Source organism: Alosa sapidissima, chromosome 16 (assembly GCF_018492685.1).
Source record: "Alosa sapidissima isolate fAloSap1 chromosome 16, fAloSap1.pri, whole genome shotgun sequence".
Lineage (NCBI taxonomy): Eukaryota > Metazoa > Chordata > Actinopteri > Clupeiformes > Clupeidae > Alosa > Alosa sapidissima.
In genome coordinates this window covers 8,156,458-8,183,065 of record NC_055972.1, presented here as the reverse complement: position 1 = coordinate 8,183,065, position 26,608 = coordinate 8,156,458, and the positions used below count along the sequence as shown (strand labels likewise).

General features: G+C 39.2%; 1 protein-coding gene across 8 annotated transcripts; it reads right to left on the bottom strand.

Moving 5' to 3' along the window:
- Nucleotides 1-444: 444 nt before the first annotated feature.
- Nucleotides 445-26,608, bottom strand: LOC121684739 (Fc receptor-like protein 5). Of its 8 annotated transcripts, none has more exons than XM_042064797.1 (16): nucleotides 26,517-26,608; nucleotides 25,094-25,135; nucleotides 24,638-24,922; nucleotides 23,748-24,020; nucleotides 22,602-22,880; nucleotides 21,959-22,246; nucleotides 4,665-4,949; nucleotides 3,529-3,795; nucleotides 3,166-3,441; nucleotides 2,283-2,528; nucleotides 1,767-1,883; nucleotides 1,597-1,627; nucleotides 1,256-1,416; nucleotides 1,086-1,139; nucleotides 933-983; nucleotides 445-710 (listed from the first exon to the last, which is right to left on the bottom strand). In XM_042064797.1, exons 1-16 carry the CDS (start codon nucleotides 26,545-26,547, stop codon nucleotides 667-669), a joined length of 2,730 nt encoding a protein of 909 aa, XP_041920731.1. In that variant the 5' UTR covers nucleotides 26,548-26,608; the 3' UTR covers nucleotides 445-666. The 8 variants fall into 8 exon arrangements, with proteins under 8 accessions (XP_041920731.1, XP_041920729.1, XP_041920732.1 ...); XM_042064795.1 differs by having other exon boundaries at nucleotides 1,256-1,434; nucleotides 1,597-1,621; XM_042064798.1 differs by having other exon boundaries at nucleotides 1,597-1,621; nucleotides 26,517-26,607.

The window sequence follows — 26,608 nt, the reverse complement described above, 5'->3', positions numbered from 1 at the left end:
GTAGCTCCATACTTCATTGGTAGACTTCCGAGGGCCTTGACATTTACAACGAGACATGGAGAACTTTGAAAAAGCACTGGTAGTTTATTTACATGACGATTTATACAGACAGTACCTTAAGGAATTTTACCGTTCGACACCATCTTGAATTTAGTCACGATAAGTCGAGCGACGAGTACGAACAAACAGGTATGATAAGGGATCCGATTCCAAAAATAATTCCATGGAAATGCATGGATTCCAGTTGCTGCTACTGGAAGCAACTGAATCCATGCATTTCCACTGAATTATTTTACATGCTTGAGGCCACCTGATCCTCCTCTTCTCGGGCTGCATGACTGGAGGGACAGATTGCACCACTTGGAGGCTCTGGGCTCTATGGGGTGCTTCCAGGCCCTGCTCCTCCTCTGACTCACCAGGCACTAGGTTCATTTAGCAAATGTTATTTTGAAGTATTAAAAAACATTGTTGTTTTAAGAATTTTCGAACAAAGTGGTTGGTAATTAGCATGTTTATGATACTGGCATAACTTACATCATACTTCTTTTATAATTCCTCATCCAGTGAACCATGCATCATTCAACTTTCAAATATTCAGTGGACATTTTATGTCCTTACCTCTATTTCTCTCCCTCTCACTGTTCAAGTTACATATTTTTCATTTTCTCAAATATCAGTGACATCCACATCGTCATATCCCTCCTCATAATCTACAGTACAAAGGAAGAGAGAGGTTAGCAGGATGGTCATCATAAATTCCAGATTAACTTTCAATAAATACTTAGTTTTGATAATAAAGTAAAATTATCTTTCACTGTCAGGTCCATGACTGCTCTATATGGTACCTTTATGTGTTTACCACAAATACATAGCAGGAATATTGAAAACAATCCCCTTGGTTGAAATTTTATATGAAATGTTTAATATTCTACCTTCTTGATAGTCCTTGGATGATTTAATTGTTTCATAGACATCTGTAGCTCCTGTTGCAGATAGATTTGATTCAGAAAAAGTAAACCAAAACATAGTGCAAGAAGATCCAGATCTATATATATCGAGATACTTCAAAATACAAACACACAGACCTTTCTGCAGTGGCATATACAAGGGTGTGAGGGTTTCATAGTCATCTGTACATCCTATGTAAAGAAATTAATGATAAATATTTACAATGAGATAAATGAGACAAAAATCCAAACCATAAATTACATTACCATGAATACAACACCAATAACATCATAGAAGTCAGTCTTACTTTTTTGCAGAGGCATATACTCTGACTGAGCACCCTGTCTTCCTGCAGACTGACTCTGATCTTGTTTTGAACTCTGATTGGTCCTCTGGTCTTGATCTGAAATCTGATTGGTCCTCTGGTCTGGATCTGAATTGTGTTCAGTGGTCTGATGTTTCTGGTCTCTAAAAGGGCACAGGAATCTGAAATGTGCTGACACTGTAATCATGTGACTGACTGTTGAATCCCACCCTAAGAAAATAACCAGATTATTAAAACTGGTAATCCAATAATCTTAAGGAATTTCTGAGGAAGTCTCAGCGTCCCATTAACAAAGGAAATGTAACACTGTGAAGAAAACTTACGGGTTTCGCTTCATTGTACCAGAACCTGAATCTCAGGAGAGAATATTTACAAACATCAGTACAAAGCCAGGTATTATCTTTTCTGTATTTAAAAACTGTCTTGAATGTAAAAAAATATGTCAGATGCAACACAGGAATAAGTTCTGTAAACAAAAAACCTTTACTCTTACCTTTAACTTTGAAGGAACGATGCAGCAGGACCAGTGAAATGACCAGAGCAAAGGCAACAAGCAGTCCCATCACCACACCCACTGCTACCACCAACATGGAGGATCCAGCATCTGAAATATTGAACTCAGTGATCACTCAGTACAAGGACATGGTTGTTAGTGACAATCACTTGTTCTTCAGAATGCTGCAGAAAATACCACTGAAGTGAATGGGCCAACATGTGTACAGTAGGTCAAATATTTCTAAATATAATAATATCTTCAGAAATATCATAACCACTGACTTCAGTAACAGGTTCTGGGCTTCTGATTCACCCCTTTTAATGGCATTCTGCATGAAGTTTCTTTTCTCCTTTCGAGAGAGTAGATAATGAAAAGTCCACTAGTCAGTATTTGAATGCCTTCCACTGCATGCTGGGATACTGTTGGTCATGTCAGGATTAATTTTCTTATGAAGACCGGTGGACTATACATCATCCCCTACATAACAAATGTATAAATATTAATATTTCAAACCTCTGACTGTGACCCAGCTCTCTGGTGACTCTCCTCTCTCTGGGTTCCTGCACTTATAGAGGCCTTCATGTGACTTTGAGACTGCAGGGATGGTCATCTCTCCTTTGGTGGAGGTCTGCAGGTGTGTCCCATCTTTATAGAAGTCAGCACTGATGTTTGAAGGCTGATGGCGATATCTACAGTGCAGAGTCAGAGGATCTCCCTCAGTCACAGGATGGACAGGACTCTCCAGGATCACATCTCCATCTGCACACAGAATTGACTAATTTAGTTGTTAATACCAAAAGCAATCACACTTTCCAAATTCAGGTGTTAAAGATCATGACAAAGTCTGAGAATTTCCTTCACTGCTCTATAGACCAAGAATGATGAAAGTCTGCTGGTCTTGAACACAGACCTCCACAGGTATCACAGCTCTGGGTACTGTACCTACGGCACTATTTTGGGTGTGACTTCAAATAAATGCATTTGCTTGTTTGACCACTAGAGGGCAAAAACAGGTGTGAATGTCCTATGAGGCAATAGAGAAAGTGAAACTAAATCATTGCAGTTGATATGAGAGTCCAGATAATCCTGCACACATAGAGATGGGCAAAACACACCACACCTGGCAGGGGTAATACTTTAGCCAACAACACCTAAAAGAAAACATAGCTACTATATGGAACAGTCATAACAATATTTGAGACTGACACAAAGCAGAATTAAAATGGGAATGGAAATTATATAAATGTACCATTGAATCTTAAAGATACAAAATACCAATTTGATATGTATATGTCAAGTATGAACATAATTAAATTAAGTGAATCATACATATACATTCTTGAACTATAAAGACACACACTCACAATAACTTTATATTCTAATGAAACAAACTAACCTGTAAACTTTATCTCAGCCACATCACTATATTGAGTATAGATGAGTATAGGGTCTCCTCTCCCAGCTCTGCACCAGTACTGTCCTCCATCAGAGACTTTACCAGAGCTGATATTGTAGGAGTTTCCATCAGTCTGGGCCACAGGATCAGAGGTCTGTGTGTGTCTGTACCAGTAGAACACCAAACCAGAGGGAACACCCAACTCACATCTCAGAGTCACTGACTCTCCTGTGCTGAGCTGGTGGCCTGGACTTAATGTGAGTTTGGGCTTTGGTGCTGAAGAGGATGAAAGAGAGTTCCTGTCAATCTCAATCACACACACACACACACACACACACACACACAAAGGTAAACATACTTTACCTTTGACTTCAATCGTTGTTTTGCTGCTACTTTGTGATGAGGTTGGTCTTTCTCTCCTCTCTCCTTGACACCAGTATTCACCACAATGAGACTCACTAACTTCTTTTAGAGTAAATGTGCTTCCAGTAGACACAACTTTGTTACTCTTGTCTTTAAACCACTTATATGTCCAGCCACTGTAAGACTTTATGTCACAACTCAGGGTGACTGACTCTCCAGTGAATACAGGACTCTGTGGAGTCACAGTCAGTGTAGCTGCAGGCCGGGCTGTGGGAGTAAATGTAGAGTGAAAATGTTTTACTGGCATGAGTCAGAGTCACCGCAGCATGAAACAGGAAGAAAACCACAGAACTGGTCACTCTGGGGGGAAATGAACCTCTGTAAATACATGAAACAAGAATAATTTCACAGCAGACTAAACAACAGAAGAGCACAGTACCAGAATGATCATGTTTTGTCCCTCTGCAATGCAAAGATACAATACTCACTTGAAACAGTAAGAGTTAGATCATCACTCTTTGAAGACACCCTCTCATCTCTTCTTCTGCTTCCTTGGCAGCTGTAGACCCCCCTGTGGGCCTCCTGCACAGACTGCAGTCTGTATTCATTGCTGGCACTCCAGCCTCTCTGTGGGTGAACCTGCTGCCCTCCTCTGTACCAGCTGTGTCTCCAGTCTGATGGGGACTCTCCCTGTATGCTGCAGGTGAGAGTGACGCTCTCTCCACTGAATACTGGAGACCAGCTGGGGCTCAGGAACACAACAGCTTTGGGTCGCTCTGGAAACAAATGGAATAACCAAAATGTACTATGTTAGATGACGGTACCAAATACTTCATTCCCACCAGGATGGGGAAACAAGGGGAATACAACAGTGCATCTACAGTAATATGAAGCATTGCACCTCATGGTGTTCCAATTTGAATTGTGTTAAAATATAAACATTAAAAGCACAAAAACGTTTACTTCCAGAAACAATAGGTCCACATCACTAGTCTCTGGCCACTTTGAAGTGGTCTAATGCCTTCCTTTAAGTACTGTTTATTTGTGTGCTATAATTAACACTAAATAAATAGCACACACATAAGCACAAGGATAACAGCTCAAAAGTGTAAAAGAGCAAAAAGTATTTTTTCTACCTGACACAGTTAAAGTGACCAAATCACTGATGTCTGAACTCTGAGTGGTGCGTCTCTGTACCCCTCTGCAGGTGTAGTCACCAGAGTGGTGATATTCAGCAGAACTGATGCTGTGCTCCTGACTGGAGGCTACAGGAGAGATTGGGTATCTGTTGAAATACCAGCTGTAGTCCCAGTCAGTGTTTCTTCCCTCTGGTATGTCACATCTGAGGGTAACAGAGTCTCCTCTGAATACGTCTCTACTGGCAGTCACTGGAGTCAGGGTCACTGCAGCCTTGGTTCTCTCTGCAAAAACAGCACATTACTACAGTAAGTGAAATATAAGACCAGTCATACCAGATATCTGAAAAAAAAAAAACACATTAAATATTTTTGCATGAAACCAGAAGAGAAAACAGAGAGGTAAGATCGCTCTGAAACACAGTGAAGGAGAAACGTGTTTCCTCTATCTGAATGGTTGCCAAGCAACGTCGAGGTACAGCAACTCTAACTTTTGTAGGAAGATGTGGTAGCACAGTGCTATAGAACGAAATGCGGTCAAGGTGTTTGTGTTGGATTTTACAACAGCATTGAACGCAATTCAGTCAATCATAATCAAGGACCAGAACTACATGTATCCATTTTAGAAACATATGTATAGAAATACATGCACAATATGTACTTCAACATTTGACATTTCACTCAACTGTGATGATACAATTCTCAGCTTTCCCTGACACCAGTAATGCTTCTCATGAGACTTGGCTGTGATGGTATGTGTGTTCTCGTTAAACTCAAACAGAACATTATCCGACCAGTCTTCATACCACGCATACTTCCATTTCCTGTCAGACTCTACTTCACACTTCAGAGTTTCTGTCTCTCCAACATGCAGGACTCTGAGGCTTTACAGTTAGTTTAGGTTTGGGCAGAGCTGAGAGTGACCGACTCTCCAGTGTAGAACTGTGTTTGGTCTGGATCCAGCACCAGAACAGCTTTGGGAGTCTCTTTTCAAATCACAGGACAAAAACATGACATGAAGGAGGAACACAGAGGGATCACCATACAAAATGTTTTAAGAGCCACTGCTCTTTCACAGTATTTCATGGTAACACTCTTCAAATAGGTGGGATACCTTAAGAGCAAATATACATAATACCCCATGCAAGATGTTACTCACCTTTAACAAAAACATAAACACTTCCACTCATGTGTGATGACATAGCTCTGCCTCTTATCTCTCCCTGACACCAGTAATGATTCTCATCCAACTTGGCTGCTGCTCTGATGGTCAGTGTGCTGGTGTCAGGCTGAGAGAGATGACCACTGCTGGAACCTTTAAACCACTTATACGTCCATACGTCTTTAAACCACTGATACGTATCACATGACTGTCAGTCACACTCTTCAAATACAGGTGAATAAAAAAAAAAAAATAGAATATAGTGGAAAGTCAATTTCCCTGAACAGACTGAGAGATTAAATATTAGGGAAATCATTGCCAGCATATTGACATAATTATCTGATTAGAGCTCTCTGTATAGAGATTTCTGTATTATTAATTCTTCATTCCGATATTTTGATATACTGGATTGTTGACATCATCATTCATTGCCAGTATATTGACTTGATTAGCTCATTAAAGCTCTTCTCAGGTTGATATTTTTTGTATGATAAATTCTTTATTCTAATATTTTGATATACTGGATTTTTGATTTCCATAAATTATAATAACCAAAATTATAATATCAAGATTAAATCAACAAAAAGGCTTGAAATATTTCACATTTCACTATTTGAAATATATTACTGGAAAAAAAAAACTTTCTTGTTGTCATGACGTTGGCTATGATGCTGTACGTGCTCTTGTAAGACACAAACAGTAAGCTACATTATCAGACCAGCATTTACACCACACATACTTCCAGTTCCTGTCAGACTGTCATTCACACTTCAGAGTGCCTGTCTCTCCAACATACACAGGACACCCCAGATACACTCAGGCACTTACTGTCTTACTCACTTACTGTCTTTTACTGCTAGCACATCCAGTGGAAGAAAATGATTATGGTTCACATTAAGTGACCAAAACTCACCAGACACTTGCAGTTTCACTTTCTCACTCCATTTGCTGTATTCTATGTTATTTTTGAGACCAGTGCAGGTGTAGTCACCACTATGGGACTCATGCAGAGTCTGTATTGCGTATCCATTCTTGTCACTCCAGCCTTCTGGTGGGTAAACATAACTACCATCTCTGTACCAGCTGAACTTCCACCCTGACGTGCCCTGTCCCTCTATGCTGCATCTGAGAGTGACAGACTCTCCAGTGTAGAACTGTGTTTGGACAGGATCCAGCACCAGAACAGCTTTGGAAGTCCCTTTGCAAATCACAGGACAAACATGGCATGAAGGTGTGAGGAAAACAGAGGGAAACTGGACGTAAAGGCATCTAGTCTGAGAACCGAATTAGTCTAGTCTGTGATGTGGGGATAAGCTGTTTCTGGGATATTTCAACATATTAAAAATGACATGATAACATTCACTTTTACCTTGCCCTGCAGCATGTTCAGAGTAGGAACACAACATCAGCACTAGAACACAAAGACACACAGAAGTTCATAAGAGTTCTTCACACAGTTTTCAGATTCTGACACTCACCAATGATTTGTTATCTGAGATTTGCTGCTGGGTAAGAACAGAATCTACACCCACTCAGGAGTACACTAGCACACAAGAGCAAGTGAAAATATATTATACTTTAGGGCAAATGTGCTTTATCATTATCTCCTCTCACCATGAGTGTCACCACTACCAACATCAATGTCACTGTTATTTCACTAAAAGCATTTAAAGGTGCAGTCAACCGTTGTGCATGGTATCACACTTGTTTATGTTTATGTTTAGATTCTTTTGTCCAAAACAATGTGCATTATATTCCAATCAAGGACCAAACAGAACCTGAGAAGCAGTTCACCCCTCCCTTCACTATTCCAGGAGAAACTCCACACAGTGTTTCACTTTTGTTTGGGGGGCAGGCTGTCCAGTTTGTTTGTTCCCAGTTTTAGGACCCTGGGCTGCCTACAGAGACCATTTTATTTATAAAGTGTACTCACAGGATGGGCAGCTAGCTGATTGTGAGGAGACAAAACATGTTTTGGGCTTGAGTGATGATTGACTATGATATCCGACTGTACCTTTCATCATCACTTAGTAAATATGCATACAAATATATCAACACAATATAATTTCGCTCTCATACACAAAACTATGCTCTCATTATACCCTTGAAAGTAACATTTAATATTAGGTATTATAATAATTCATTCAATATCACAATCAGTGAATTGAAAGTGACACTTTTGCAAATTGCTAATTTCCTTCCATTTTTCATCTACCTGTGCATTCTGTACTTCATTGTCTACACAATATAACCGACGTATACCACATCCTTCTTAATTGACAGTTTTGAGAATAAAACGGTGAATCTGTGTTTGATCCTCAAAACCACCTTTTAAGAGCAAACAACAACAACCAGTAGAAAATGGAAAATGATTGTGCCGAGGCCCAGCACAACTATATCACAACATTACACCACTGAGTAGCAACACCTAATCAGGCCCAGCACAACTACATTACACCACTGAGTAGCAACACCTAATCAGGCCCAGCACAAATACATTACACCACTGAGTAGCAACATGAAATCAACATAAAATCTTTGGTGTTTCCTAAAATTGTTGTTTTCTGGGACCAACAGCATTTGTAGCTTCATTGTCAGTTTAACCACGCACACACACAGACACACACACACACACATGCGCACACACACACACACACACACACACACACAGGCGTAACTCACCAAGCAGCAGGCCCACAGGAGAGAGCTCCATGCTGTGTGCTGTCTGGTTTCTGATTGACTGAGATGGTAGAGTGTGATGAGAGAGAAAGACACTCACACAGGATAAACCACCCTCCCCACAGAAAATAGCATTCTGTGTCTGCGTGTGCGTGTGCGTCTGCGTGTGTGTGTGTGTGTGGTGGGGGATTGTGTTGGTAGGTGGGTATAAGGCAGAATAACTGAGATACAGTACACATGCAGTCAGACAAAAGTGGGTCTGCAAAAAATACTACATATCTTGATTGATTAAATGATTGATTGAGTGATTGAGTTATTTATTGATTAATCAATTCGGTAACACTTTATTTTAATGTGTCGCTGTTACAGTGTACCTACCTAATTAGGTACAGTGGTACAACCTGTGTAACAACATGTACTATCAGGTACTATCATTGTACTTGCATTATGTATTTGTGGGTACCTACATATAGTTGTTACATTGTAATACTGAGTGCTTTTACAAAACTTTACCAATTTGCCTAAATTTTCATCAGAGGCAAAGAGCTGACCTGAGACCTGCTGGATGGGGTAAATCTGCCCATGATGGATTATATATACAAACCATTCTTGTTACTCTTTGATACAGTGGAATAAACCTATTAAGTGTACCAGTTAATTACTTACATGTGACATATGTTGTGTCTTCGATGTCTTGGAACAGGTCTACTAATTCACTACATAGTACATATATCAGCTGTGTTGGTACACACTTATTGCTCTTTGATACAGTGGCATAAACCCATTAAAATGAAGTGTACCAGTTAAGTACTTACAATTACATATTACATGTATGTTGTGTCATTGGTGTCTTGGAACATGTCTGCCATTACCCTACATACTGTAGTACATGTATCAACTGTGTTGGTACACATTTATTACTCTTTTGATACAGTGGAATAAACCCATTAAAATAAAGTGTACCAGTTAAGTAGTTACATGTACATATTATATACATCCTGTCAATGATGTCATGCATCCTGTAATTGATGTGTTGAAACGTGTCTGCTGTTACACCACACAGTACATGTGAATTAGTAGACCTGTTCCAAGACGTCGAAGACATAACATACATGTCACATGTACATGTAAGTAATTAACTGGTACACTTAATAGGTTTATTCCACTGTATCAAAGAGTAACAAGGTTGTAGCAGCACAGCTGTTACATGTACACTGAAAATAATGAGGCCTTGACTGGAGCTAAGAATGGTTTGTATATCAAATCTATCATGGCCAGATTTACCCCATCCATCCAGTCTCAGGTCAGCTCTTTGCCTCTGATGAAAATTTAGGCAAATTGGCAATGTTTTGTAAAAGCACTCAGTATTACAATGTACCAACTATATGTAGGTACCCACAAATACATAATGCAAGTACAATGACAGTACCTGATAGTACATGTTGTTACACAGGTTGTACCACTGTACTGTACCTAATTAGGTAGGTACACTGTAATAGCGACACATTAAAATAAAGTGTTACCATCAATTCATTCATTCATTCATACATTCATTATTTTATTGTTTACTTCACTGATGTTTGGTTAGGTGGTTAAGAAGCCGCAATGCATTTTGGACAAAATACCAACTATGCCTTGTTCTCCTGAAACTAAAACAACAGGTATCCATGAATGTGAATCATAGAGCGAGAACTTACATGTTATTAGTGAGAGTCAAATAGAGAGGGGGTCTAAAAGAGGAAGGCCTGAATCTCTCAGATCACATACATAGATGCAACTAGTTTCTCATTATTGGTCTTTTGTTTTTAATATTTTTGCAATTGCCCTTCTACATCACTTTTATCACATTAAAAAGGAAGGAAAAACTGTAATTCACCACATCTAATTGGCATGGCTAGAACTGCAAGGAAAAAGTGTGCATTCTGGTGTAGTGCTGGTAGTAGTTGATAAATGTCATGTACATGTGGTCTATGTGAGCTACATTCAGTACAAGCCTGCTTCTGTGAATGAGGATACAGCAGACATAGATGTTCTGAGAGCTGACCTATGTTCAGCTAAAAGCCACAGAGTCTTCAAAAATAAACATGTTGGTCACACAAGTGTGAACTTCAAAAGTCCCTTTTTTCCACACATATTTTGTGGTAAGTGTTGTTTATTTGCCAGTGGCTTGGTTTTAGTATCACTTGTTAAACATTTGAGCATAAACCAGCTTGTATTTTCGTAGGACCTCTTCATTATTTTGTACAAGGAGTGTCGTATCTGAGAAGAATATCAGTGGTCATAAAAACAATAAGACCTCAAAAACTACATACAATTTAACAGTATAAATTATTTAGTCTTGATCAACATTAACATTTGTGTAATATAAAATCATTAACTATGTTAAATTGCCATGTTTTTTGCTATCATTTTGATGCATAATTTTAATTTAATTGTGTTGTGCAGTACATTTTCACTGCAATTTCAACCCTCTGCACATGTGCATTAGAAAGGAAATGGTTGGTGAGCCCTTCCTACACACAGCTCACAGCCTAGAGTGGAAACCAGACCAGAAGCACAATATCCCACCTCCTCTTGCACAGCATAGACACGTAGAAACACAAAGTAAAGGTAGAAAACAAGTGAATGAACAACAGATGAAGACAAAAATGAGAGAAAACAACAATAAGGGCATACAAAAGAGACAGAGGGGAGGAGAGAAATTGATGCCTTGTGAAACACTGAAACCAATGAAGACAGCATTGTGTTTCATAGTGTTTCTCATGCTGACTATGAATAGACCTGAAACGTCCAGTCTTCTGACTACCCTGTGATGTCAGTCATGGGGAAGTTATGATGGGTTGAGGTGATAAAGATATCATCTTGGGCTAATACTTTTTTTAAGTGTTTCTCACACATGCCAGGTATTTTCTCATGCAATCCAGTTCTCCTCTGCATGCTGTACATATCCAATTATGTTGCAAATGGCTCTGGCTGTGGTGAGAACTGACTGTGGAGACAATATCCAACCAAAATCCTACATCTGTAATAATCTCCAATAATGCACGTTCTGATTCTGAGTCCTCATGTCATTTTCTGTGTAAGTGCCTGCTTGTGCCTTCACATTAAGAAGAAAACTTAGAAAGAAAGAAGTAACTTCTGGTATGGAACTGAGTCAAGGCCGCAGTCATGATGTCAACATGTCAACATTTCCTACAATGCAAAAAGTATTATTAAAAATCACAAACAAGTCGTTAGTTAAGTCAGTCAGTTAGCGTATTCCAAACTTTTGACAGACATAGGCATGGCATGGATGGATTATGAACCCCATGGCACAGATGCCCAGTAAGCCCAGTCCATCCCTGGACCTGTGGTATGACTCCATTTGTTTTCAAAATGTAAGCTTATACTTAAAAAGAAATGACAAACTAGAGTATCTTTGTTAACCTCTATATTACACAGAATATGTTTCTTTAACTCATTACTTACACCTGAAGATTTATTTAACTAAGGCTTAGACTCATAGGTTTGGACCAGGGACGTGCACAGGAATTTTGAGGGGCAGTTGCTCTGACCTGAAAAAACAAGGGGATTGGTGAATGGAGGAGCAAATTACTTTCTTACGTTATTGTCCGCGATTCACATTAACTGTAGGCTTTCACCGCCAGTGCATTGTAAACGTTTTTTTCAACTTGTTTGCCTTCGCCACATTTGATTCCTACGTTTTGCCTGCATGGATGCGCGATTGAGTGCGCGTCTAAATAATATGCAAGATACAACAACCATTTCTAAGAGCCCTATAAACGGCCATTCCTGGCATTACTACTAGCATATGAATGCATTATGTATGTTGAAAGACATGTGAAAGAAATGAATGACACAGGCTTGCACAAATTCCCTTTGAGTCTGATCGGCTCCAAAAACGTATGGTATTTCCTTAGCCTGTGCTACACCTTTTCAACAAGTTTTGTGAAAATTGTAGCTGTATAGCTTTTGCGAAATTGTTGACAGCCCTACCTCACCACAGTAGGGTGCAGTAAATGGAAGCTTTTAATAGCGCACGCCACTAACGGAAAACGGAAAACCACCAGGACAAACCACTCAGGGGTGCAGGCTACTCTGGAACCATCACTCACTTGTGCGTTATTTACGTTTGATTACATTTCAGATGGTGGTGCGTGTTGGTTTCCTGTAGGCCTAGTATATCGCTTTTTTCTTTATTTATTTATGTCCGTATATTGGGGGGGGGGGGGGGGACATTTTAGTCATATTTGAATATTGGGGCGGACACGTCCCCTCAATGTCTATGGTGACTACGGCCCTGAACTGAGTGTGTTTTTTTTTTTCACTGTAATGTCGTCATGTATTACATGCTGTACTAGCCTGCTTCTGTGAATGAGGAAACAGAAGCTAGAGACAAGAAAAACACAAGGAAAAGGGTGTTGGGGACAGAGGTGTGAACTTCAAAAGTGCCTTGCATGTGTGGTTTAGGTGTTGTTATTTCAGTGCCTTGGTTACATTTGAAAAGGTTTGAGATTAATAAATAACACATTATTTTGAGCATGGATGATTCAGAGCAGTGCACCACTGGTGATAACTAGTGAACAAGGCCTCAGAAAGTGTCTGTTCCAAATGTATAAAATATATGTATATATATATATATATATATATATATATATATATATATATATATATATATATATATATATATATTATATCTAATTGACATTACAATGTATATTAATGTATTGTACTGTGTATTTCCACTGCAATTCTTTGCTCATGTGTTCTACAGAGGAAATTATGAGCCCCTCCTACACACAGTTCACAGACTACAGCAGAACCAGACCAGAACCACAATCTCTCACCTCCACTTACTCTCCACTATAACCTCCCCATTACAATAGACACCATTAGAGACAAAGAACAGAAAATGGAAACTGAGTGAAGAAATAGAATGAATGATGAATGAGACATGGAGAGAATGTGAGTGACTGACCGACTGGCTTTTAATTTTCAAGCTGCATTACACTCAAGTCCCATGATGCATCTTTATTGTATACTGTGGACCATGACAAGACTGGAAACACTGTGATGATGAGAACATTTACATACAGTTTGTATCTACCAAAGTCAAGATGAAGCAGGACTAAAAGGGAAGTGAGCACTGTCCCTTTAAGAAGAAGAAAACTGATGTGGACAGCGGTTGAAGTCACTGTGGTCTGTGACTTCAGTATGTCAGCTACATCAGTTCAGCCAACAGTTATTTTGTTCCCCCGTCAGCATGCCACACATGGACCACAGCTTTTTATATTAAAATAACTTTTATCTGTCCTGTTTGAGCTTAGAATACAAATTTTCATCAGTGATGCACTCCCAGCACGGGGAGGTTTATAGACAACTCTAACCTTTCCTGGAATTGCAGAGAATATTTCAGTCCAAACAGCACAGAACACAGAACTCAGTTGGATTGGGGCCAAAGTCTTAACTGAAAGCTGTCGCCTCCCTCCATCACCCAACATTTTCTTTCTGCTACCTTGAGCCGACTAACTATAGTGGCCCATGACGGGGCCTCCAGAGTTATTTTGGTTCCCCGTCAGCATGTTTTCCACACATACTTCTCAGTGATGTTTAGTCTTGCACCTTCTTTTTTCATCAAGTTCCTCATTTCTGAAGTACAATTTCTACAGAACACAATACTCAGAAGGGGCATGTTGGAAAACAGCCGCTGTTTTGCTTATTGCTAAGAAACAACTTTGGTTTAGAGGTTTGTTTTTACAACTATGTGACCATGTGCATCTTTAACACTGTTCCTCCTCTCTCAAACCTGTGAGGAAATAAGTTCATTAGCCATCTACCCCTGACTCAGTTTGATAAGAGGATGCATACCCTTGTCTTCTCTGTGTACTACAGGCTAGTTATGGGCTAACTGCTCTAATCCACTTCCAGCGAATTATGCTAAGCTAGGCTAACAGGGTCAGACTGGGTTATTGCACACACAGAGAAGAGAAGTACAGTCGTAGCCTTAAGCAGTGGCCACGTTCAATGCTTTTGTGTGTCCTGTAGCCCCTGATGAAACTGGAATCTCTTTGATGAAGAGAGCACTGATGATGTGAGGAGTAACATAATGTAGGTGAGGTGAGGACAGTAGAGACGAGGGCTTATGAAGCCTTCATCCCTAACACAGTAGAGATGAAGGCTTATGCATGTTAATATAATGTTGAAAGCCTGCATGTGGGGCCAAGTAAGGTTTTGAGAAACAGTCCCATGACTACTCAGGTACAGAACTATTCAGCACCCTGGACAGCTCCACTATTGGAATGATGCTCTCACATCTTTCCTTCTTTAGGGACAACAAATAAACCTGAACTCGTCCATGGTGTTGTGAGCCTTGGGGCTGTGGGTTGCTGATTGACATGAAGTGTTACTTGTCATCATGCTGGCCTGACACTTTTTTGGCTTCTCTTGCATGTCTTTGTGATTAGAAAACTGACAGATGCAGCTATCTCTATGCATGTTCCTCATCTGTAACCTCAAATATTCTCTTCTGTCTAAGGATGAACTGCAGGTGTCTTCAGTCAGTATAATAAAATAGTGTGAGTATTTTATGTTTCATACATGAGGCCAACGAAACAAGGAATTATTCACTCTTTATTATTTTCAATATACAAAACATGTTATGAAAACAAACAGAAATAGTATGGATATATGTTAAATTTAGTAAGTAAATTTGTGTGAGTAAAAATGTTCATATAAGACAAAACCTCACCATTTCAAACATGTATTTCAATAATTAAAGGCAGAAAGTCTACATGAGATAAAGTAACCTTGTAGAAATGAATGACAAATAACAATACTGAGCAATATTTCCATCATTTTACTGTAAATATATGCAATTATGTGTGTGGTTCATAGTTAATGGTGCTTAGTACAGTACTGTATTATAGAATACATATATTTAAATCAAGCCACGCTGCTGGTCTCTTTTTTTATAATAATAATAATAATAATAATAAAATTTATTTATATAGCACTTTTCAAGCACAAAGTGCTCTACAGACAAACAAACAAACAAAACAAAGCAAAAAACAAAACAATAGTAATGATAACAACAACAACAATAATAATAGTAATAATAATAATAATAATAAAAATGATAAAATAGTAAACTACCAAACTACAAACACAAACTTAACTAAATATATATAAAAAAGAAAATAGAAAAGGTATACAGTATAGTACCCAAGACAAAATAAACAAACAGAAATTATAATAATGATAATAAATTAGCAGAGACATGAGTGGAATCATTCACTATTTAAGGAAAGCAATTTTATATAAGTGGGTCTTTAGACTAGATTTGAAAACATTTAATGAACACACACTAATTATAACTAGTCATTTTGTGTTTGTGTACACTGCATTGCAAAAATATTGAACACATGGTCACATTTGAGAATATGCATGTACTGTAACATACATTAATACATTTACACTAACAAATCATACATTTACAGTATGGCTCAAAGGTGTTATTGTGATGTGATGGAAATACTAAGCCTTAGGTGGAGCTTTACGAACTTGCTGACATAATTTACATCATACTGCTTTTATGGTTCCTTTTTCTTGTGAACTCAGTGTGAAATCACTGATTTCTACACAGAATAATCTGTTTTATAGACATTAAAGCTTTACTCTGAAATAAGCCTTATATACAGTCAAGTTCCAAAACGTTACAGTCATCTCCCCTTTTATAGCTGTTGAGGGATCACTATGTTACAATAGCATGATGACCTATAGAGTCAAGCTTGGCCTATTACATTTTTGGCTTTCCAATATACAGTACAAAAATATGTGTTTAAAATGCTTAATAAAACATTAAAATCATATGCTTTAAAAGAAAATGTCTAAACCAAAACGCAGTGTGCTCAGATGTACACACTTTCTTTTGATATTTTACAAAATACAGCTCAAAATCAGAGAGGCACATGTCGGGTAATAACACTAGCAATATCAAATCACTGCATCTTCCCAAGACAGACAACCACTTAATGCCTGTTAAGGCAGATTAAACTATGTTCATGTGTGGCTCTTGATCATGACGTGAATCATTGGTGGATGTGTAAGGGTGTTTGAGAGTAGAATGCAGCATGATCAAATGTTTACTGTGTAATGGCCAATTGAAAAAAGTGACTACCATAGACTGATGTGAGGACAACACAATGTCACGTAATAGTCATCTCTATAAATTATTTATAATGCAATTACTGCATTCAGAAGAAGAAAAAAATCAATCAAGATGGCCTTACACATTTTGTCCATGATATATAATTGTATACACAGTGTTTTGTCTCATTTTGAAATGTATGTGTGTTTTTGTGATGTATGTCAATTGCTGCTGTAACATTACACATTCCCAATCTAACAATTTGGGTAAGTCCAAAAGATTTCCCAAACAAATTCTTCCAAATGAACTTCTAGAAACTTTCTTAACTTTACACATACGAAACTCCACAGATTGCTTGCCATTTCCCCTGTACTTTTGTCAAACCATCACAACCCATCTTGGGGCACATTATTCCTTACTTGATGAACAGCCAGGCTTCACAGCAGAGTAAAGATGTTCCTGTTGGTCCGCTAAAACAAAATGACATAGCAGCTTCAAGTTAGCAAATCAGTAAGGGAATTTAGTTCAAAAAAGCATATAACTACAGTACCTGAAGGTTTCATAGCAAGTTGTTGCTATGAAACAGTGTGGTGCATGGGTCACTTGTGGCAACAACGGGCTTAAATAGTCCTTCATATCACTATATGCCATCACAATGAAGATACCAAATTGAGTTACCAGTGAAAACAGAGTCATAAATTCCTGCATACTGTTGCTTTAGAGGACAAAGATATGACTCACCTCTACTGCCCAGTGGTTTCAGCTTAATCTCTACATCAGCATATGTGACATCACGGGGCCAGCTGAATCTTCATGATAGAAAGGAAAAAATCCTTAGAAGATTTTATGGTTATATGAAGACTGTTTAACTCTTCAGAAATGTTGATCTTTTAATATTGAATTATAATCAGGGGGCACTCAGGGTGTCCACTTTACCTTGTTTCTTGTTTTTCTTTGGTGTAACTTTGGCATACGTCACATCACTGGACCCATCCCCACCTCCATCTGAGACTACTTCAGAGACACCTTGACCAGACAGAGTTAGTCCTAGTCCTAGACTAATAATCCTAGTCTTAGGTCTTATCTATGAGTTTCATTGAAGTTTTCTAGAACTAGCTTAATCCATGAAACAGGAACATGTTTGTGTTTCCTTCATTTCATCAGTGAATGAGCAAATTAAATAATTAAATAAATGTGGTTGAATTGTGGTAATGTCACCACCTGACATATAATTGGCCAATTGGTTTGATTCCTGAATACCCCGTCTGTGTCGCTTTCTGCTAATTACTTTAATTTTATCTTAAGAATAGCTTTACTTTAGAATGATGAGCTATAAGAGACCATAACAAAGGCTGTTGATATTGATGGAGACAGAGATGGCTCAGATGCTCTTACCTGGACTCTTCACTGGCCTCAGGAGGGAGTACAGAGTGTCTGACATTGATGCATCTCTCTTGGCTGGAACAAGTTTAAAAACAAACAGGTCACACAATGGATGACTTATCTGCGCTAATGTGTTAAAGGAGAATTCCGAGGGCCCTGACATTTAAAACGAGACATTGAGAACTTTGAAAAGGCACTGGTAGTTTACTTACAAGACGATTTATACAGACAGTATCTTCACGAAGTTTAGCGTTTGCAGCCATCTTGAATTTAGTCACGATAAGTCGAGCAACGAGTAAGAATGAACAGCTATGATAAGGGATCAGATTCCAAAAATAATTCAGTGGAAATGCATGGATTCCAGTTGCTGCTACTGAAAGAAACTGGAATCCATGCATTTCCACTGAATTATTTTTGGAATCTGATCCCTTATCATACCTGTTCATTCTTACTCGTTGCTCGACTTATCGTGACTAAATTCAAGATGGCTGCAAACGTTAAACTTCGTGAAGATACTGTCTGTATAAATCGTCTTGTAAGTAAACTACCAGTGCTTTTTCAAAGTTCTCAATGTCTCGTTTTAAATGTCAGGGCCCTAGGAAGTCTACCAATGAAGTGTGGAGATACATTGAGCCTCGTAAATGGGTGTAAAACAGTGATTTATTTGCATGGCTAGCCCGATGCCGAAGCACCACTACTGAAAAAGTTGTTGGTAGCATCGGCTAACTAGCGCCAGATTTTGGAGTGCAGGGGACAAGTCGAGATGGGCTATGAGACATACGTTCACACTCGGTATCATGTTTCAATACACTTTAGGTCAATATCACACCGGAATTCTCCTTTAATTGCAACATACTAATCAGATGTCTTGAAAACACATAAAGTGTAAAGCATACATTTTACACTACAGACCTTTCTTTTTCTTGTCTGTATCCTTCAACTTAATCTCTGCATAGACCACATCACCGGTTCCAGCCACAGCACCATCTAGTGGAAGATACAGTTCCATCACTATACAGCTATGGAAAAAATTAAGAGAGAGCTGCACATTTTTCTGATGTTATCCTACAGTTGCTGAGTGACATTCAAATGAGTTGACGGTCATATTTAAAATTAAGAGACCACTGCAAATTTGAATATGACCGTCAACTCATTAGAATGTCACTCAGCAACCACTATGCTTCCAACGTGTATATATCTGTACTGTGTCATCTTACATGCGTGTCCTATTCTTTTTCTCTCGTATCTCTCCCTCACCTCCTGTAATTTGTGTTATGTGCAGTGGTCTCTTATTCATTTTCCAGAGCTGTATGTACCAATAGTTTTGCTATACAGTACATTGCTTTGTGTCTTTTAAAATTGCTGCTGGTTTCTGTGGAAGCCATGGAAAGATACTACTGCCTTCAGTGTACAATGGACACATATTAATATTTTTTTCTGCCTTGAAACATTCCATACTTGAACTCAATGAGTTTCCTGACTCAGGAAGAGATGAATAACAAAATGATAAATTAAGATGACTCAATAAAGATGAAAGGCCATATCTTACACCCGGAGCATCGTGGCACCTAGTGCGACACGAGTCTTGTTCCTATCTTACACCCAAGGCAGTGATGAATTTAGCCATGCGTACCAGTTCAATTGAACATTGCGCTTAAGGGCAGGTAAATTAAAAAAAGAGGTGTGGTCAGGCACATGATCCAATAGACGAGTGCAGATGCATGTTGGCTGTACTCTGCTAATAACACACACATTTTAGTAAAGCAAGGTTTAGTGGAATCCTAGTATTGCATTAACAGTCTCGTGTGCAAGCAGATTCCTTTAGATGTGCTCACAGATGCGTTGTCAAAATACCAACATGCTCATTGATGTTGCACTCCTTGCTCTTAAAGGAAATGACAAATGTCACTCTCATTGGTTTAAAGGATGTTACGCCCAAAACACACCCATGACTAATTAAGAAACATAAGAACAACCCTTTTGAACAATGCGCTTGGCATCTGGTGAACTTATTACGCCACCAAGATAGCGATTTTGGACTGGACACACCCTAATTTAAACCATCCGCTTCAGACGGTATGTTTCAGACCATTAAGATAGAGCCCGAAGACATGAGTAAACATATGATGAAATCTCTTACCTAAAACTCTTTTCTGTGAGGTTGAACTGTGACTGTTGCTCTGCTGTGGACCACTAGAGGTAGACAGAGATCCTCTCATCAGTAAAAGAGGAATTTTTTTGTTTGTGTGAAATACACTGGTGTGTAATGTATGGATGGCAATACCTATACAACCACTGGTACTTATATATTTAGTTTTTCAACTACATCATTTGTGTTCTCAAAACACTCATCCTAAAGAAAGGCAACTGACAGAACTCACACACACACACACATAAAATGTATTGATGACTCTGTATAGTGGATAAGAAACATATTTAAAATGTTTAGGCTCCCCATCAATTGAAATGTAACATTACAAGGAAAAATACTTACGGGTTTGGCGTCACTGAAACTGAACCTGAATTTCAAAAAGACAACGTTTAGAATACACATTAGGACATAACATGTAATCTTTTCTCTTTTTATTGAAAGTCTGCATGTTTACTATGAAATGTGTCAGGTGAAACACTGTTATTTTGATAAACTGATGAAAACTTGTTTTCTCACCTTTTGCTTTCTGGGAGCGATACAGCAGGGCCAGTAAAATGACCAGAGCAAAGGCAACAAGCAGTCCCATCACCACCCCCACTGCTACCACCAACATGGATGACCCAGCATCTGAAATATTGAACTCAGTGATCATTCTGTACAAGGACATTCTGTACATTCTGAAAATGCCACTGAAGTGAATGGGCCATCCCAACATTTGTAGACAGACTGACACAAAGCAGAATTAAAATGGGAATGGAAATTATATAAATGTACCATTGAATCTTAAAGATACAAAATACCAATTTGATATGTATATGTCAAGTATGAACATAATTAAATTAAGTGAATCATACATATACATTCTTGAACTATAAAGACACACACTCACAATAACTTTATATTCTAATGAAACAAACTAACCTGTAAACTTTATCTCAGCCACATCACTATATTGAGTATAGATGAGTATAGGGTCTCCTCTCCCAGCTCTGCACCAGTACTGTCCTCCATCAGAGACTTTACCAGAGCTGATATTGTAGGAGTTTCCATCAGTCTGGGCCACAGGATCAGAGGTCTGTGTGTGTCTGTACCAGTAGAACACCAAACCAGAGGGAACACCCAACTCACATCTCAGAGTCACTGACTCTCCTGTGCTGAGCTGGTGGCCTGGACTTAATGTGAGTTTGGGCTTTGGTGCTGAAGAGGATGAAAGAGAGTTCCTGTCAATCTCAATCACACACACACACACACACACACACACACACAAAGGTAAACATACTTTACCTTTGACTTCAATCGTTGTTTTGCTGCTACTTTGTGATGAGGTTGGTCTTTCTCTCCTCTCTCCTTGACACCAGTATTCACCACAATGAGACTCACTAACTTCTTTTAGAGTAAATGTGCTTCCAGTAGACACAACTTTGTTACTCTTGTCTTTAAACCACTTATATGTCCAGCCACTGTAAGACTTTATGTCACAACTCAGGGTGACTGACTCTCCAGTGAATACAGGACTCTGTGGAGTCACAGTCAGTGTAGCTGCAGGCCGGGCTGTGGGAGTAAATGTAGAGTGAAAATGTTTTACTGGCATGAGTCAGAGTCACCGCAGCATGAAACAGGAAGAAAACCACAGAACTGGTCACTCTGGGGGGAAATGAACCTCTGTAAATACATGAAACAAGAATAATTTCACAGCAGACTAAACAACAGAAGAGCACAGTACCAGAATGATCATGTTTTGTCCCTCTGCAATGCAAAGATACAATACTCACTTGAAACAGTAAGAGTTAGATCATCACTCTTTGAAGACACCCTCTCATCTCTTCTTCTGCTTCCTTGGCAGCTGTAGACCCCCCTGTGGGCCTCCTGCACAGACTGCAGTCTGTATTCATTGCTGGCACTCCAGCCTCTCTGTGGGTGAACCTGCTGCCCTCCTCTGTACCAGCTGTGTCTCCAGTCTGATGGGGACTCTCCCTGTATGCTGCAGGTGAGAGTGACGCTCTCTCCACTGAATACTGGAGACCAGCTGGGGCTCAGGAACACAACAGCTTTGGGTCGCTCTGGAAACAAATGGAATAACCAAAATGTACTATGTTAGATGACGGTACCAAATACTTCATTCCCACCAGGATGGGGAAACAAATACAACAGTGCATCTACAGTAATATGAAGCATTGCACCTCATGGTGTTCCAATTTGAATTGTGTTAAAATATAAACATTAAAAGCACAAAAACGTTTACTTCCAGAAACAATAGGTCCACATCACTAGTCTCTGGCCACTTTGAAGTGGTCTAATGCCTTCCTTTAAGTACTGTTTATTTGTGTGCTATAATTAACACTAAATAAATAGCACACACATAAGCACAAGGATAACAGCTCAAAAGTGTAAAAGAGCAAAAAGTATTTTTTCTACCTGACACAGTTAAAGTGACCAAATCACTGATGTCTGAACTCTGAGTGGTGCGTCTCTGTACCCCTCTGCAGGTGTAGTCACCAGAGTGGTGATATTCAGCAGAACTGATGCTGTGCTCCTGACTGGAGGCTACAGGAGAGAATGGGTTTCTGTTGAAATACCAGCTGTAGTCCCAGTCAGTGTTTCTTCCTTCTGGTATGTCACATCTGAGGGTAACAGAGTCTCCTCTGAATACGTCTCTACTGGCAGGAGTCAGGGTCACTGCAGCCTTGGGTCTCTCTGCAAAAACAGCACATTACTACAGTAAGTGAAATATAAGACATGTCATACCAGATCTTTGAAAAAAAAAAACACATTAAATATTTTTGCATGAAACCAGAAGAGAAAATAGAGAGGTAAGATCGCTCTGAAACACAGTGAAGGAGAAACGTGTTTCCTCTATCTGAATGGTTGCCAAGCAACGTCGAGGCACAGCAACTCTAACTTTTGTATGAAGTTGTGGTAGGCTAGCACAGTGCTATAGAACGAAATGTGGTCAAGGTGTTTGTGTTGGATTTTACAACAGCATTGAACGCAATCCAGCCAATCATAATCAAGGCCCAGAACTACATGTATCCATTTTAGAAACATATTGTATAGAAATACATGCACAATATGTACTTCAACATTTGACATTTCACTCATCTGTGATGATACATTTCTCAGCTTTCCCTGACACCAGTAATGCTTCTCATGAGACTTGGCTGTGATGGTATGTGTGTTCTCCTTAAACTCAAACAGAACATTATCCGACCAGTCTTCATACCACACATACTTCCATTTCCTGTCAGACTCTACTTCACACTTCAGAGTTTCTGTCCCTCCAACATGCAGGACTCTGAGGCTTTACAGTTAGTTTAGGTCTGGGCAGAGCTGAGAGTGACCGACTCTCCAGTGTAGAACTGTGTTTGGTCAGGATCCAGCTCCAGAGTCTCTTTTCAAATCACAGGACAAAAACATGACATGAAGGAGGAACACAGAGGGATCACCACACAAAATGTTTTAAGAGCCACTGCTCTTTCACAGTCTTTCATGGTAACACTCTTCAAATAGGTGGGATACCTTAAGAGCAAATATACATAATACCCCATGCAAGATGTTACTCACCTTTAACAAAAACATAAACACTTCCACTCATGTGTGATGACACAGCTCTGCCTCTTATCTCTCCCTGACACCAGTAATGATTCTCATCAAACTTGGCTGCTGCTCTGATGGTCAGTGTGCTGGTGTCAGGCTGAGAGAGATGACCACTGCTGGAACCTTTAAACCACTTATACGTCCAGACACTCTCAGGCTCAATCTCACACTTCAGAGTGACTTCCTCTCCAGTGAACACAGGAGTGTCTGGCTTTACGGTCACTCTAGCAGTGGGCAGGGCTATGGGGATACACACAACACTGATTAACAGCACAGTCATCACATAATAAAGGGGAGTTTTAATTAACCTGATAACCAGTTTGTCATCACTTATCATTTAATGCATGAACGTTTAGATGTTCCTTTTACCATGTATCACATGGCTGCCATAGTAACACTCTTCAAATACAGATGCATCGAAAAAAAATAGAATATAGTGGAAAGTCAATTTCCCTGAACAGACTAACAGAGATTAAATGTTTGGGAAATCATTGCCAGCATATTGACTTAATTATCTGATTAGAGCTCTCTGTATAGAGATTTCTGTATTATTTTAATTAAAATTCTTTATTCCGATATTTTGATATGCTGGAATTTTGACATCATCATCCATTGCCAGTATATTGACTTAATTAGCTCATTACTTCTCAGGTTGACATTTTTTGTATGATAAATTCTTTATTCTAATATTTTGATATACTGGATTTCCATGAGCCATAAATTATGTCTCTCCAACATACACAGGACACCCGAGATACACACAGGCACATACTGTCTTACTCACTTACTGTCTTTTACTGCTAGCACATCCAGTGGAAGAAAATGATTATGGTTCACATTAAGTGACCAAAACTCACCAGACACTTGCAGTTTCACTTTCTCACTCCGTTTGCTGTATTCTATGTTATTTTTGAGACCAATGCAGGTGTAGTCACCACTATGGGACTCATGCAGAGTCTGTATTGCGTATCCATTCTTGTCACTCCAGACTTCTGGTGGGTAAACATGACTACCATCTCTGTACCAGCTGAACTTCCACCCTGACGTGCCCTGTCCCTCTATGCTGCATCTGAGAGTGACAGACTCTCCAGTGTAGAACTGTGTTTGGACAGGATCCAGCACCAGAACAGCTTTGGAAGTCCCTTTGCAAATCACAGGACAAACATGGCATGAAGGTGTGAGGAAAACAGAGGGAAACTGGACGTAAAGGCATCTAGTCTGAGAACCGAATTAGTCTACTCTGTGATGTGGGGATAAGCTGTTTCTGGGATATTTCAACATATTAAAAATGACATGATAACATTCACTTTTACCTTGCCCTGCAGCATGTTCAGAGTAGGAACACAACATCAGCACTAGAACACAAAGACACACAGAAGTTCATAAGAGTTCTTCACACAGTTTTCAGATTCTGACACTCACCAATGATTTGTTATCTGAGATTTGCTGCTGGGTAAGAACAGAATCTACACCCACTCAGGAGTACACTAGCACACAAGAGCAAGTGAAAATATATTATACTTTAGGGCAAATGTGCTTTATCATTATCTCCTCTCACCATGAGTGTCACCACTACCAACATCAATGTCACTGTTATTTCACTAAAAGCATTTAAAGGTGCAGTCAACCGTTGTGCATGGTATCACACTTGTTTATGTTTATGTTTAGATTCTTTTGTCCAAAACAATGTGCATTATATTCCAATCAAGGACCAAACAGAACCTGAGAAGCAGTTCACCCCTCCCTTCACTATTCCAGGAGAAACTCCACACAGTGTTTCACTTTTGTTTGGGGGGCAGGCTGTCCAGTTTGTTTGTTCCCAGTTTTAGGACCCTGGGCTGCCTACAGAGACCATTTTATTTATAAAGTGTACTCACAGGATGGGCAGCTAGCTGATTGTAAGGAGACAAAACATGTTTTGGGCTTGAGTGATGATTGACTATGATATCCGACTGTACCTTTCATCATCACTTAGTAAATATGCATACAAATATATCAACACAATATAATTTCGCTCTCATACACAAAACTATGCTCTCATTATACCCTTGAAAGTAACATTTAATATTAGGTATTATAATAATTCATTCAATATCACAATCAGTGAATTGAAAGTGACACTTTTGCAAATTGCAAATTTCCTTCCATTTTTCATCTACCTGTGCATTCTGTACTTCATTGTCTACACAATATAACCGACGTATACCACATCCTTCTTAATTGACAGTTTTGAGAATAAAACGGTGAATCTGTGTTTGATCCTCAAAACCACCTTTTAAGAGCAAAAAACAACAACCAGTAGAAAATGGAAAATGATTGTGCCGAGGCCCAGCACAACTATATCACAACATTACACCACTGAGTAGCAACACCTAATCAGGCCCAGCACAACTACATTACACCACTGAGTAGCAACACCTAATCAGGCCCAGCACAAATACATTACACCACTGAGTAGCAACACCTAATCAGGCCCAGCACAACTACATTACACCACTGAGTAGCAACACCTAATCAGGCCCAGCACAAATACATTACACCACTGAGTAGCAACATGAAATCAACATAAAATCTTTGGTGTTTCCTAAAATTGTTGTTTTCTGGGACCAACAGCATTTGTAGCTTCATTGTCAGTTTAACCACGCACACACACACGCACACGCACACGCACACGCACAGACACACACACACACACATGCGCACACACACACACACACACACACAGGCGTAACTCACCAAGCAGCAGGCCCACAGGAGAGAGCTCCATGCTGTGTGCTGTCTGGTTTCTGATTGACTGAGATGGTAGAGTGTGATGAGAGAGAAAGACA